This window comes from Pituophis catenifer, unplaced genomic scaffold (assembly GCF_029215685.1).
Source record: "Pituophis catenifer annectens isolate HBS135680 unplaced genomic scaffold, rPitCat1.0.hap2 SCAF_8, whole genome shotgun sequence".
Taxonomy (NCBI): Eukaryota; Metazoa; Chordata; class Lepidosauria; order Squamata; family Colubridae; genus Pituophis; species Pituophis catenifer.
In genome coordinates this window covers 11,782,635-11,798,046 of record NW_027256888.1, presented here as the reverse complement: position 1 = coordinate 11,798,046, position 15,412 = coordinate 11,782,635, and the positions used below count along the sequence as shown (strand labels likewise).

Genomic DNA, 15,412 nt, shown 5'->3' with positions numbered 1-15,412 from the left:
TCAGGCCAGCCTGGCTAGCTGAAAAAAGTAAGTTTTTAGGGCCCGACGAAAAGTCCGGAGATCTATATAGATATATGTATGGGGGAGGAGAAAAAGGGCAGATTATTGCTAAATTGGGAGTTAAAATAATGTTATTATGCTAAACTAGAAGTTATTATACAATGTTACAGTAGAATGTTATTTTGAAATGTATGGTAAAAGGGGGATGTAATAATATTATTAGAAAGAAAGGGTCAGTATTTGAGGGATGGAGCAAGGGGATGGTAAAATATTATATAATCTGTTACGAAGTTGGATTTTATTTTGAAGAAGTCACAGGGGGACGGGTGGTGAGGGGGGGTTAGGGAGGAGGGGGGGAGAAAAAAGGGGGAAAAATTTGTATTTGAAAAACTTTTTCAATAAAAAAAAAAAAGAAAAAAAAGAAAAGTCCGGAGATCTGGATCACTCGTATCTCTGGAGGTAGATCGTTCCAGAGGGTAGGTGCCACCACAGAGAAGGCTCTCCCCCTGAGGGTTGCCATCCAACATTGTCTGGCTGACGGCACCCTGAGGAGGCCCTCTCTGTGGGAGCGAACCGGCCGGTGGGAGGCAATTGGTGGCAGAAGGTGGTCCCGTAAGTTCACATTAAGGTACAATAAGCTTTCAGCACAGGGGTGAAATCTACTTACCTTCCCTACAGATTTGGAAGTGCACCCTCTGCACATGCACAAACCCTTCTGAGCATGCGCAGAGGGTAAAAAACAGGTTACTTCCTGGTGAAAACCAGAGAGTAATGACGACCAGGCGGAGCCTTGCGCTGCCGTTGCTACCGATTCTCCGAACCACCCGCCCTCGCTACCCGGTAGCATTTCACCCCTGCTTCAGCAATTATAAATATAAAACAAGATTAAAATGAAAGAAATTAAAGCCAACTAAAAAAAACCAAGGGTTTGGATGGGAGAAGTCGAGTACCAACCACCCCCAGCCAACCCTCAAAGTCAATATTCCTAAATTAAGAGTGTCTAGTAATCAACTGGAATTAGTTAAAGGAATGATATAACATTCATTTTTCTCTTTATCTTGTTGACCTATACTCCTACCCAAAAATATTAAGTGCAGCCACTCAATGGTTGCCACCTCTGTTGTAAAACTTGGTTTACCAGCTAAATGTAGCCCTTTGGGGAAACTGAGTCACCGGTTTCTTTGTGCTGAAATACGGACTAGATTATCTGATGTTGTCTTTTTAAGAACAGCTGCTTTACAGGGTGCTTTTTAAAAAGCTTGTCTCAGTACAATACATACGATAACATTCTTATCCTGAGATTACTTCCTCTGTCATTTCCTTGCTTGTATGGGTAGCTGAGCACATGCATTTTAGAACAAACTGAATAGAGCAACCTCCTACACGAAGTCTTGTAATCCATTATAAAACATTAAATTAGCCTGTATAGAGAAAGTGGCTACAACATGGAGAAAATCTAGTCACGGGTCCAGAGGTACTTCATGAGAAGCGTACTCCACTCCTCTACTCACAATAGAATTCTCTATGCCACCAGACTTGAAATTTTAGGCTTTGACAATCTGGAACTGCACCGCCTGCGGTACGATATAAGCACAGTACACAAAATTATCTGCTACAACATCTTACCTGTCAACGACGTCTTCAGCATTCACGCTCAATAATATACAGGCAAACAATCGGTACAAACTCAAGGTAAACCGCTCCAAACTCGATTGCAGAAAATACGACTTCAGCAACAGAGTGGTCAACGCCTGGAATGCTCTACCTGAGTCTGTTGTTACGTCCTCAAACCCTCATAGCTTCAACCTTAAGCTGTGTACTGTGGACTTCACCCCATTCCTAAGAATGTAAAAGGGGTGTGCATAAGCGCACCAGCGTGCCTTCCGTCCCTGTCCTACTGTCCCCATTTATTTGTATTCATTTCTTTCGTTCATATCCATGTTTATATTTATACCTGCTATCTTGTATATTTGACAAACCAATAAATACAAAATACAAATAATACTTCAAGACAAGTTATTCTGTATTTCTGTGTGGTGTAGTGGTAAGATCAGTGGTGGGTTGTCCCCAGTTCAGACCGGTTCGCAAGAACCGGTAGTAAAACCAGTGGGAGGCTCCGCCCACCGACCCCAACATCATCAGGAAGCTTCTGTACATGCGGCCCTGTTGTGAACTGGTAGTAAAGGTAAGTAGAACCCACTCCTGGATTAGATGCTGGACTGGCTCTGGGGAGACCCAGGTTCAATTTTACCTTCAGCCAACATAAGTTCACAGGGTGACTTTGGACGCTCAACCCAAGCTATTTCCAAAGACTGTGGGGAAAAGATTAAGGAAAAAGATCAAGTAAGATAAAAATCTAATGGAAAAAAACCCTACAGATCCCTCTTTTTAATTTTTAATTCTTGCAAGAAAGAACAAGAATGAAAGGTAACAGCAATGAATAAGGTATGTCAACATTCAGTCATAATTTGCATAGAAGTCTATTTATCAAGAGAAATTAATGATAGCACAATTTGTACATAAATTGGATTTCCAGATCCAATAAAAATGTGATTCATCCGTTTGAAAAGCAAGTATCTGAATATTATTGGTAACTTTTTCCATAAAAGCAATTGTCCATACCTTTGCATGCCAATTATTCAAAGATAGATTATCCAGAAATGAACAATTTGGAGCAAATCTCAATCCTGTGGCCAGGAAAGGTACAATAAGGTGTAGAAAAGGGGTGTCAAACTTGTGGCCCACGGGCCGGATGCGTCACGGGCTGGCCACACTCATCCCCGTTTTAGCGAAGGAGGAAAAGTCGCGATATGTCATGTGACGACTCGAGTTTGACACCCCTGCTCTAGAGTTATCTTCCTCAAAAATATGTAATAATCCCAATTCTGGATTACTTTTATACTTTTTCTTTAGTTATTATTCTAAATTATTCAACAATATTTTGATGAATGACTATGGACTAGTTGTGTCAGTCTAAACCAGCTGAAATTAAATGCCAACAATGTAATATTGTGTTTTCCTCTGTATCTCTCATATGGAAGCCAGTAGAAAACCATCTGATTTCCAAAGCATTTGTCACTTGGCCTCCTCCATTCATTTTCCTAAATTTGTATCTCACAAGTTATATGCGTTTATGTATAAACTGATGATTTTGCCTCTGACTTAAATAAGTACTTATAGCAACCCAAACTCAAAAGTTGACTGTGATGCCTGGAGCCAGGATCTCAGTTTGATGCTCTTTTGCAAATTAGGTGTCAGCGCCTCAGCGCTGGCATAGAGAGGAGAGAGATAAGCTCTGAACTTTTGCCTGCTAAATCCCTTTGAAGCCGGGTTGTCGTGGAAATGAGGGGGGGGGGAGACATTCCTGGGAAATGACGAGACAAGAAGTCTGGAGAATGACTTGGAAGATAGCCAATGAGAAGCAAAGATTTGGGGATCGGAAAGGGGGGGATTGGGGGGCAAAAGGTCAGTCTTGTCCGCATCGAGTCATGATCCGGTTGCTGTGCTCAATTAAAGAAAAGATTTCCTTAAAGATTGGCAGTTTGGAAATTCATTTATTTTGAGATAGCATCGAAGTCTGACATTAGGATTTGTAAATTAGGAGAATATTTGTTTAAGAGCCATTACGGTGCAGTGGTTAGAATGCAGTATTGCAGGCTAATTCACTGCTCACTGCCCAGTGCCAGGAGTTCGATCCCGACCAGCTGAAGGTTGACTCAACTGTCCATCCTTCTGAGGTTGGTAATATGAGGACCCAGATTGTAGGGGGCAATATGGTGACTCTGTAAACCACTTAGAAAAGGCTGTAAAGCACTATGAAGTGGTATTGTTATTGCTATTATCTTATGGAAGTGGAAAAAAGGCCCAGTATACAGTATTTTTTTCATTTCCAATTGATTTAGTAGCTTAGATAAGCAGACGCAAAGCTGCTCTGTGTGACAATAGATAACTATTTCACTAAAAATGAGAATTGTTTCCCCTTTTGTGTGAGAGTGGACACTGGGTATTTCCAAACGGCAGACTGATTATTTGATTATATGATTTATATGGCCGCCCATCTCATAAAGGTGACTCTGAGCAGCAAACAAAATTAAAACAATACTTAGATGAGTTCTATAGCAGTGGTGGTGAATTTATGGCATGTGTGCCAGAGGTGGCATGTAGAGCCCTCTCTGTGGGCATGTGCGCAGTCAGCCCAGCTCTGTTTCAGGTTTGTACCATGAATGCACGTGTGCCTCCCACCGGCCAGCTGGTTTTCAGGTATCTGCCATGCATGCATGGGGTAGTTTGGGCATGCGCACGCACTTTGGGCATTCACTGCCTAAAAGGTTCGCTATCACTGATCTATAGGCAAGATACATCCCAATTTAATGGATTAAGTTGGAATCAACAGAGTAGTCATGACCCCTGAGACATAATCCAACGAGTTGGGATCCAATGAATAATTTTACTATGAACATATTAACACAAAAGAAATCTGAAGAAATGCCATTGTTTGGATATTGAACAAGTATCAGAAAGCTCATAGTTTTTAAGACTTGCACTATCAAAATATATGTGTGTATATATGTATGTATGTATGTATGTATGTATGTATGTATGTATGTATATATATATATATATATATATATTACAGGGAGGATACATAAGATATGGGTGTGGCCTACTGATGAAAGCAAACGAGCTAGAAATGGATCTATTTAGGTCTCCCACCTAGCAGTTAGAGCTTGCTAGCTGTTAGAAAGGAAAAAAGCCCAGAACCGAGTAGATGTGATTCTACTGAGCTGGAGCTACAAAAAACCTTGGTTACGTAGGGAAAACCTGGCTAGAAGAAAAACATATATATGTATGTATGTATGTATGTATGTATGTATGTATGTATGTATGTATGTCTGGTAAGTAAAAGTTCTAAAGTCCTTCCTACCTCCATTCCTACACCATATCTTCTTTTGGTTCATTGTTCTAAGGACTTTTTCCCCCATTTCCATATTATTTATGCAAGAAAGGGGAAGATCCTGAAATAATAGATGCAGCTGATAAAGGAAAGTGTCAGAGTGATGGTAAGAGAACTGTGGAGCATTTGACTATGTCAACTGCATATCAAGAAAATTTGTATAAAATGTTTTATAGATGGCATTTCGCACCCCCAAGACTGGCAAAATTGTATAAAGGTAGATCCGCTAAATGTTGGAAGTGCAATCAAACACCTGGTTCATATTATCATATGTGATAGTCATGCCCAAAAGTTAAAAAATATTGGACAAAAATACATACTTGGTTGGAAAAAATGATAAAGCAGCACATAGACTTGAAACCAGAGATACTTTTATTGGACATTTTACCAGAAAAATATGTTAAAAGGACTATATATTTGATTTTACATGTACTAACTGCAGCTAGAATTGTACTTGCACAACAACAATGGAAGAATGATGAGATCCCGACAGATGAAAGTGTAATTAAGAAAATGTGCAGAAATGGATAGACTAACGCGTGCTATTAAGAACAAAAAAGAAACTGAATATTTTTTTGATATGGGACCTGTTTTATCAATGGTTAGACAATAGAAACAGAAGTTAAAAAGGGGGAGACATAAAAAGAGGAAATGTTAAAATGGAGACTCTTTATAGTAGATAATGTTAAACTTTATTATACTATTAATATTATTGAGATGAATACTATTGTAAACATTTGAACTATGACTGCCTAAAAACAATTGTATCCGGACAACACACTGTTCGATGGAAATTGAATTTTTATGTTATATAAATAAAATAAATAAAACATTAAAAAAAAAACTGCGGAGTATAATCACACCTCTCCTTCCTAAAGATGGAAAATGTCACAGTAACTGTTCGTTAAGAATCTCTTCTTTCAGATTGCTAAAGAAACAAGGACGTTTTTAAACGTCCCTTGAGATGGTCCTCCTCCACTACTTTCTCTAGAAATCTTAAAAGTGGTGCTTATTATTTTATGTGATCAGCTGGTGGGACTCATGTGGAAACAAATGCCCAGCAGTCAAGGTGCATGTTATGGTTTCCTCTGAAGAGGGCAGCCATAGTCCATCAGCCCAGAGAGAGGTGGCAGGCAATCCCATCAGCTGAGGCAGTTCCCAAGGACAATGAATCTCAAGAGATCTGGAGCTAAGTCAGAGAAAGAGACGGCTGATCATGATCCAAGAACTCACCAGCAACTAAGACATGCAGAAGACATGCAGAAGACAGGTGGTCAGCTTATCTCCTCAAGGAGTGTTGATGGTAAATCCCTGCCGATGACCGGCTGATGTAAAAACAACCACCAGGCTCTTTCTCCCCTTTTTGGAAACAATATCCCCATTTTTGGCCTTTGTACATTGAATCTATGGCAATGCTTCTGAATTGGACCCTGCGTGCCTCCGGACTTCTCTGCTTCTTCATTCTCTTTGTCAACATGCTTTGACTTAAAGGCAAAGTGCATACATCTCCTGACTCTTTGATTTGCAACCTCTCCGATCAAGTATGATCTCTGCCACTCACATTGACAAATTTATAAGTTCAGCGTAAAACCGCTTGTGAACTTCCAATCAATAGGCTACATTGCAGGACAATGCTGCAGTCAAAGTATCTTTTTCTCTACACAAATCTGACAGGCAGGTTACACCTGGATCACTAGGCCAGTACTCAACTCACCAGTGGTGGGTTCCTCCCGGTTCGGTCCGGTTCGGCCGAGCCGGTAGCGGTGACGATATGACGTCACCGAACCGGTTCTCCCCCCCGCCCTCCCGCCCTCCACCCAGCCACATTATTCTTACCTTTTGTTTGGTCCCACCCCCAATCTATTGCTGCCTCCTGAGTCCCAGCTGATGACTAGAGGGGAAAAAACTGTTTAAACTCTTGCCGCGGGGCTTCAAAGGGCCGTCCTACAGCTGATCAGTGTTAAAAGCAAACAAATGAGTTGGGTCGTAAGTGCGAGGACTGGTCATAAGTGCGAGGACCTTCCAGAAATGACTGACCAGCTAGCCACGCCCATCTAGTCACATGACCTCCAAGCCACACCCACAAAATAAGCCACGTCTACAGAACCGGTAGTAAAAAAATTTAGAACCCACCCCTGAAACTCACCCAACTTACCGTTTTTTTCAGAGTATAAAATGCACTCCCACCCCCCCAAAAGAGGGTGAAAATTTGGGTGTGTCTTATACACCGAATGTAGCCCCACTCAGCTGCTGGCCCCCACCCTTTGGCAGTTTTCGGCCTCCGCAAGTTGCGTTTTTGGCCTCCGCACGCTGTTTTAGACCTGGTCCAGGCTGCAGGGATTGCCACAGCACATCGCTGCCTCCATGCCTCTCATTTTTGTTCTCTGTGCGTCATGGTTTTGGTCTCCACGTGTCGCGTTTTTGGCCTCTGAACACTCCATTTTATACCCGTTCTAGGTTGCAGGGATCACCACAGCATATTGCTGCCAATTGCTGCCTCCGCGCATCACATTTTCAGCCTCTGCATGCCGTTTTTGCCCTCAGCGCATCACGTTTTCGGGCGGTTCCAGGTGGCGGGGATTGGTGGGCAGCGATCCCTGCCGCCTGGAACCACCCAAAAATGTGATGTGCGGAGGCCGAAAACGCGACTTGCGGAGGCCAAAAACTGCCAAAGGGTGGAGGCAATGATTGGCGGTGATGTGCTGTGGCAATCCCCGCAGCCTGGAATGGATCTAAAATGGAGCGTTCAGAGGCCAAAAATGCGAGGCACAGAGGCCAAAAACATGAGGCATGGAAGCAGCAATGGTCTGTGGCAATCCCTGCAGCCTGGAACAGCTGATTGGGGATATTCCGGGAGGCCGATCCACCAATCAGCTGCTTATGCTGAATCAGCTGTTTATGCTGATTCAGCTGCTTATGCTGAATCAGGCTGCGATAATGCGCTGAAGGTGACCAGGCTGTTTGCTCTTTGCTGCAAGGACGCTAGCCAGATGAATACCGATGGACGCTGGTAGGCAGAGACAGATTTTGTTTTTGTTTTCCTCCCCAAAAACTAATGTGCATCTTATACTCTGGAGCATCTTATACTCCCCAAAAATACAGTAGATGGCTAAAGGAGCAATGGTGGCGCAGTGGTTAAAATGCAATATTGCAGGCCCATAACCAGTTTGATCCTGACTAGCTCAAGGTTGACTCAGCTTTCCAGCCTTCTGAGATCAGTAAAATGAGGACCCAGATTGTTGGGGGCAATATGCTAACATTTGCAAACAGCTCGGAGAGTGCTGTAAGACACTACGGAGTGATATATAAGTCTAACTCCTATTGCTATTGCTAAACCCGTCACTCTGTCTATCAAGATTTGTCTCCTTCCCCGGCCAAAGCCATCCACGTTGAGGGTGGCTGCTTTCCTGCTGGCATAGAAACCCATCAATTATTGCGCCTTACTAATCTGTTAGGATAGTAGTAGTAGCACTCGCTGCTCTATTAAGATATTAAGAATTGTTGTGTATGGTAATTTTGCAGGACAGTGGGTGAATAAGCTAGTTAGCAGACTGATTAGTTTAAGAAAAGGGATTTTTAAGTGATATACTTAGGGGAGTGGAGGAAATGGATAGAGTGGAATAAATGTTAAATTAGATTTTATGGGGAAGGCCGCTTTGAAATGTTATAGTAATATATATAGAAGATTAAATGTTAAAGTAGGACTTATCGTATAGTCTTAAAGTGGAAGGTGGTTTAGAATTGTTGTAATAATATATAAATATAAGTTTGGGAGAGGAGAAAAAGGGCAGATTATTGCCAAATTGGGAGTTATAATACTATTATGCTAAATTAGAAGTTATTCTACAATGTTATAGTATAATGTCTTTTTTTTTTCTTTTCTGAAATGTATGGATAAAGGGGGATGTTATAATATTAATAATATTTTTAGTAAGTAAAGGTCAGTATTTAGAGGAGGGAGTAAGTAATCTGTTATGAATTAGGTTTTTTGTTACGAAGAAGTCACAGGGGGGGATGGGTGGGGAGGGGGGGTTAGGGAGGGGGAGGGGGAGGGAAAAAAAGGGGGGGAAAATTTGTATTTGAAAACTTTTTCAATAAAAAAAAAAAGATTTATCTCCTTCCCCGGCCAAAGCCATCCACGTTGAGGGAGTGATTGGTGGCTGCTTTCCTGCTGGCATAGAAATCCATCAATTATTGCGCCTTACTAATCTGTTAGGATAGTAGTAGCACTCGCTGCTCTACTCTGCTCAAGGCAGAGTAGAGACCACATGTAGTCCTGATAGATAGGCAAAACAAATTGTGCCACTGCATAAAATAAAGGAACACACATTCAGGTGTCTGTCTGAATATGCCCTTATCAGTCAAACACGGTTCAGTCTTCCAAGCGTAAAAAACAACCAGACCCCTGGGAAGGAACAACTAAGAACTGCAACTGTTGTTCTCCAGCAAATATTCCTCCACCAACAAGTTGTACCAATCTAATTATACAGGCGATGCTCCCATCATATCCGCTTTAGCCAAACATCCATTACTTAAAGGTCAAGAGAAAACAGCAGAATTTTTACAGAAATACAAAGTTAACAGAGTGGGGCAGATTAGAAAATGAGGTACCTTTCTCCTCATCCTTTTTCTCCTCCATTGGTGCCTGAGCCACCCCAGCATCAGAGGTTCACAACTGAATAAGCAACTCTGCGCTCACTGCTAAAAGCTCTTGGAAATAAAGGTTATTCCTTGGAAAACAGGCCTCGTGCAATGGTTGTGCGAAGGTTAGAAAATGAAAAGCTCAAGGGAATTCAAGCCAAGATGAACAGCAATCACAAAAAAAAAAAAAAAGACAAATGAGAGGGGGAGAAACTTTTGAGGAAGAGGGGAAAAACCGCTTGTATATCGTGTGACTGTGAGAAAGAGGAAATAGCATGTGGTAGGCAGAGGAAGCATAACTGAAGACGGACATCAGTGGTTTAGCAGTCTAACAACCCAAATGAAAATTTTATGTGATGGCTCAGCATGTAAATATTCTTGGATCTCTTAAAGTGGACATTGAAAAGGTTTTGTCTGGGCTGTAACTGCACTAGAAAACAGCAAAACAGAATATTTTTGACAGGGGTGAAATCCAGCAGGTTCTGACAGGTTCTGGAGAACTGGTAGCGGAAATTTTGAGTAGTTCGGAGAAACGGCAAATACCACCTCTGGCTGGCCCCCGAGTGGGGTGGGAATGGAGATTTTGCAATATCCTTCTCCCAGGAGTGGGGAGAGAATGGATTTTGCAGTATCCTTCCCCTAGAGTGGGGTGGGAATGGAGATTTTGCAGTATCCTTCCCCTGCCACGGCCACCAAGCCACGCCCACCAAGCGACGGCCACAGAACCAGTAGTAAAAAAAATTGAATTTTACCAATGATTTTTGACCAGGGTGGATAAAAATCAAATGATTTTTTTAAAAAAATCAGATTTTTTAAATTTAAATCGGATTTTTTTGATTTTTATCGAATTTATTTTAATAAAAAACTTTTGGGGTAAAAATCTATCATAAGATAGTTTTCTATTTAAGATACATAAATAATTTAGTTTATTCAGCATGAAATGGAGCTTAGTTATGTAGCAGGAGGCTGTATATTCTGCAACACTGGGACTATCGGTGAGTCAACAGTGGGTCAAAGGAGTAGCAGAGATGACAGTTGCTCTTTAAAAATTATGATTTAAATCGAGTTGATTTAAATCAAGCCTTTTTACTAGTGATTTAAATCATGATTTAAATTGTGATTTAAATCAACTTGATTTAAATCAAATCCACCCTGTTTTTGACCATTATTTCTTCTTTACTTTGCTTTACGCTATAAATGACAAAGACATTTCAAGGAATAAATGTCTATAGAATATTGTCTGTGCTATAAGGAAGGAAAGAAATTTGAGGAGATGGTACCGACAAGTTATTTGTTATAGCTGCTATTAGAATAATAATGCCACCAAGCTATCCTTGGCTTTTCTTGATTGTGTCAAGAGAGGGAGTACTTGTTAATTTATGTTGGGTAGAGAGAAACCAGGTTTATAACAAGGAGCATGTGAACCTTGTATTAAAAGAATGACAAACTGCAGTAGCTATCCGCTGTGGGATCCAGTTCAAAGTTATGTTAAGCATTTTTGAGATCAGAATATCTGAAGATTCTCCCTCCCTTCTCATTGAAACGTACTCACTTAACTAAAATCATCACCTGAGGTCCTTGTGTGCATCCCAGGTTCACAACGTCCCGATATAGTCAGTTGGCGCCATCACTGACTATTGGGGGCAAGTCGTTGGCCCCCACGGATGGGGTTCGCAACTTGGGCGTCCTCCTGGACTCACGGCTGTCTTTAGAAAAGCATATGACGGCCGTGGCCGGGAGGACTTTTTATCAGGTTCGCCTGATTCGCCAGTTGCGTCCCTTTCTGGATTGGGACTCGTTACGCACGGTCACTCACGCCCTTGTCACCTCACGCCTGGACTACTGCAATGCTCTCTACATGGGGCTCCCCTTGAGGAACACCCGGAGGCTCCAACTGGTCCAGAATGCGGCCGCGCAGGTGGTGATGGGAGTGACGTGGCCCAGGGGGCTACTCTGGAAATAGTGAAGGACCGGCCCACGGTGGTTCTGCCAATGAAAACAGGTTCCTGAGCAACATTTTCGGCTGCCACGGCCTCCTGCAACCCTCTGCCAGAGATGTTGCAAAGTGATCATTTAATACTATTTTAAAAGTTCAAACATTTAAGAAATTCAGTTGTAAACATGAATATGTAAAAATCTGTAAAAAAAAAAAATCTGCACTAAGCCAACATAATACTATGCTAAGCACTAACAGAGGAGGCATCCCCACTTCTCCCCTTCAAACCCTTGTATTTTAGTTTGCTTTAATTTTTGTAATTTAAATCAGCTTTATATTTATAATTGTTGGATGCTTGTGTGTTTAACCTTGGTGTAAGCCTGCCAGAGTTACCTTGAACCATGAGATGGGCAGCAAATAAATTTGGTAAAATAAAATAAAATATCTGAAAACATGCCTTTCGGTTATTACAGCATTGTACTTTGAATATCTACAAAAATAATTTAGTCTTGTCCCTGTCTCACTCTCCCCCGAAGTTCCTGCAACTTCAACCCCTTCAATCATTTCATCTCTTGTTAGTAAGAATTAAATCCAGTACAGCTGACCCTCTAGATCCCATCTCTACCTTTTGGATGACAAAAGTTGTCAGCTAGGTTGGTCAGGAACCGGTTTGATCTCCCACTTGATGCAAAGTTTGTTTCTCAGTTTCTATTGTGGTGTGCTTCCTACATATATTAGTTAAATGATTAGCAAAAAGTTCATCTATTTTTACCGCTTGGTTGGGTGCAGAGGTGGGTTTCAGCAGGTTCTGACCAGTTCTGGAGAACCGGTAGCGGAAATTTTGAGTAGTTCAGAGAACTGGTAGTAAAAATTCTGACTGGCCCTGCCCCCATCTATTCTCTGCCTCCGAACTCCCAGCTGATCGGGAGGGAATGGAGATTTTACAGTATTCTTCCCCTGCCACACCCACCAAGCCACACCAGAGACTCCTAGAGAGGCCTCTGGAGGCTGGGGACAGCAAAAAACGTCACTTCCTGTCCCACCGGGAGTTGGGAAATGGGCCCTTTCAGGCCTCCGAGGGAGTGGGAAAGGCAGTTTTCGCCCTTCCCAGATGCATAGAGAGGGTCTGGAGCCAGGAAAGAAAGAAAAACGTGTCTACCTGGCCATCACGTGCCAGGAGCAGGGGGGGAGGGGGGTTGCACACGCATGCGCAGAGCAGGGCGCATAGAATTATGGGTGTGGGCACCCGCACACGCAAGCCTCCCCTGCCTCCCCCCTCCTGGCACGTGATGGCAAAAAGGTTAGCTATCACTGACCTATGGCAATGTCATTTCTTTTTTTCTCTCTTTTATATTAGCCCATATACATTCAAGAAGGCTTTTATCCTTGGTTTTATGCATATCTGTTGAGATGTAGTGATTTTTATTTTTATTTTACATGTAATGCAACTCTACCTTTTCTTTTGGTAAGTCTGTTTCTTTTGAACAATTTATATACTTACAGCAGTACATTCCAGTTGTGAGTGTTTCGGTAATGGCAAGTACCGTATTTTTAGGAGTATTTTTCCTCCAAAAAAGAGGGTGAAAATCTGGGTATGTCTTATATAGCCGAATGTAGCCCCACCCAGCTTCTCAAAGGAGGTTTCAGAGGCTGAAAGCTTCAGAAAAAAAGCCTCCCAATAGAGCTTCAGGAGAAAAAGCCCCCAAACAGAGCTTCAGAAAAGAAGCCCCCAAACAGAGCTTCAGAGTTTCAGAGGCAGAAAAAAAAAGCAAAAAAAAAAGCAAGGCAAAGAGCTCACAAGCAAGGAACCTGTTGCTAAAATTCACCTCTGGGAACAGCTGATTAGGGGTATTCCGGGAGGCCATACACCCACCAATCAGCTTTTTTCTTATTTTCCTCCCCAAAAACTAAGGTGCGTCTTTATACTTATACGAGTTGCGTTATGGGCGCAACTCGTGCCCACGTGACACCCCTTCTGCGCGAGCTGCACTGGCTCCCAGTGGTCTTCCGGGTGCGATTCAAGGTGCTGGTCACCACTTTTAAAGCGCTCCATGACATAGGACCCGGGTACCTTCGAGACCGACTTCTGCCACCAATAGCCTCCCACCGGCCGGTCCACTCCCACAGAGAGGGTCTCCTCAGGGTGCCATCGGCCAAGTTATGTCGGCTGGCGACACCCAGGGGGAGGGCCTTCTCTGTGGGAGCCCCAGCCCTGTGGAATGAACTGCCCCCGGAAATGCGTAAGATCTCCAATCTCCGTGTATTTTGCTGTGCCCTCAAGACCCTGCTGTTCCGCCAGGCCGGGCTATCAATGTAATGATTTTAAATTGGGTGTTTTAAATTTTGGGGGTTTTAAATCTGAGCCGAAGTTATTTAATAATTTTAATTATTTTTAATTGATGTCTGTCTTTGTGCTTTTAATAGGCTGTACACCACCCTGAGTCCTTCGGGAGAAGGGCGGTATAGAAATAAAATTATTTATTTATTTTATTTTGTTTATTTACTCCGGTGTGCCTTATACTCCGAAAAATATGGTATATCATACTTGCCTTCATATACTAGTACCGTGATGGTGAACCTATGGCACAAGTGCCAGAGGTGGCACACAGAGTCCCGCACAGAGTCCCACACAGATGGCACGCGCCGTCGCCTCAGGTCAGGTCTACGTAGCGTTTCTTTCATGAGCTTCTGTTTTCCTGCAAACGACGAAACAGAAGGTCACGAAAGACAAAGATCTTACCTCTTGCCACGCTGCCAGTGTTGGGATGCCCCACCTCCCACCAGCCAGCTGGTCTTCGGGTCTCTGCTGCACATGTGCGCATGTCCACACATGTGCATTTTCATGCATGTCCATGCATGCACATGTCCACATATGTGAATGCATGCACATGCACGCACATGTTCTCACATGCATGTGTTAGCGCATGTACACCTTTCTGTTTGGGCATGCACGAGCGCAGTTTGGGCACTCGGTATCTAAAAGGTTCGGCGTCTCTATACTAGTACTTTAAATTCACTGTGTTTTTTCCCCTAAAGTTTGAGCATTAGTGTATAGGCATCTGGGTCCTTTATGACTGATCCTGGGTATACTTTCCACCTCTCCTGCTTTATATCTGAGGTTTCCTTCCTTCCCATCACTCCCTACATCCTTGTTTGATTGTTTGTCTTGGGGTTTATGCTTGGGATTCGGTCCTAAAAATTGGTCACCCTCCACCTCCCTCCCCTTCAGTTTTAGTTTAAAGCTCTTGAGATAAGCTGAGCCACTCATTTTCTGAACACATTCTTCCTGGTTCTTCTGAGGTGCAGCCCATCCCTTGCCAGGAGCCCTTCATGTAGGTAATGCAGACCGTGATCGAGATTACATAGTTTGCATACCAGTTTACATAGATTAAATACCAGTTTACCTAGCTATTTTCCATGCTTTATGCTTCTTAAGTGTTTATGCTTCTTCAAGTTGCTTTTGCTTTTAATTGAGGATGCTGGAATTATCCTTATTTGGTTCACAAAAATGGATTGTGACTGAAAATTAATTACCGTATTTTTCGGAGTATAAAACGCACCGGAGTATAAGACGCAGCTTAGTTTTTGGGGAGGAAAATAGGGGGGAAAAATATCTGCCTACCAGATATTCATCTGGCTAGCGTCCTTAGTCTGGGTCAGCTTCAGCACATTAGTTTGCTGGTTTTTTATCTCCTGCTTGGGGATAAAAAACAGCTTCTAAGGCACAGCTGACAGGAAGCAGTAATGAGAAAAGGAGGCAAAGCTGGGAAGATGCTCGCTAGTGCCTCGTTAGCTTCAAAAAAGCTTCAAAAAAGCTACATTCTTAGTATAACATACCCAAATTTTCAGCCTCTTTTAGGGGGGAAAAAAGGTGCATCTTA

At 42.5% G+C, this 15,412-nt stretch overlaps 1 protein-coding gene across 1 annotated transcript in view; it reads right to left on the bottom strand.

The window, feature by feature from the left end:
- TEC (tec protein tyrosine kinase) overlaps positions 1 to 14,174 on the bottom strand; it is a 79,345-nt gene extending 65,171 nt beyond the window's left edge. The window contains exon 1 of the mRNA XM_070949198.1: positions 14,081 to 14,174. Coding sequence (XP_070805299.1) covers positions 14,081 to 14,086 — 6 coding nt within the window. The 5' untranslated portion in view covers positions 14,087 to 14,174. The remainder of the gene's footprint in view (positions 1 to 14,080) is intronic.
- Positions 14,175 to 15,412: the final 1,238 nt, after the last annotated feature.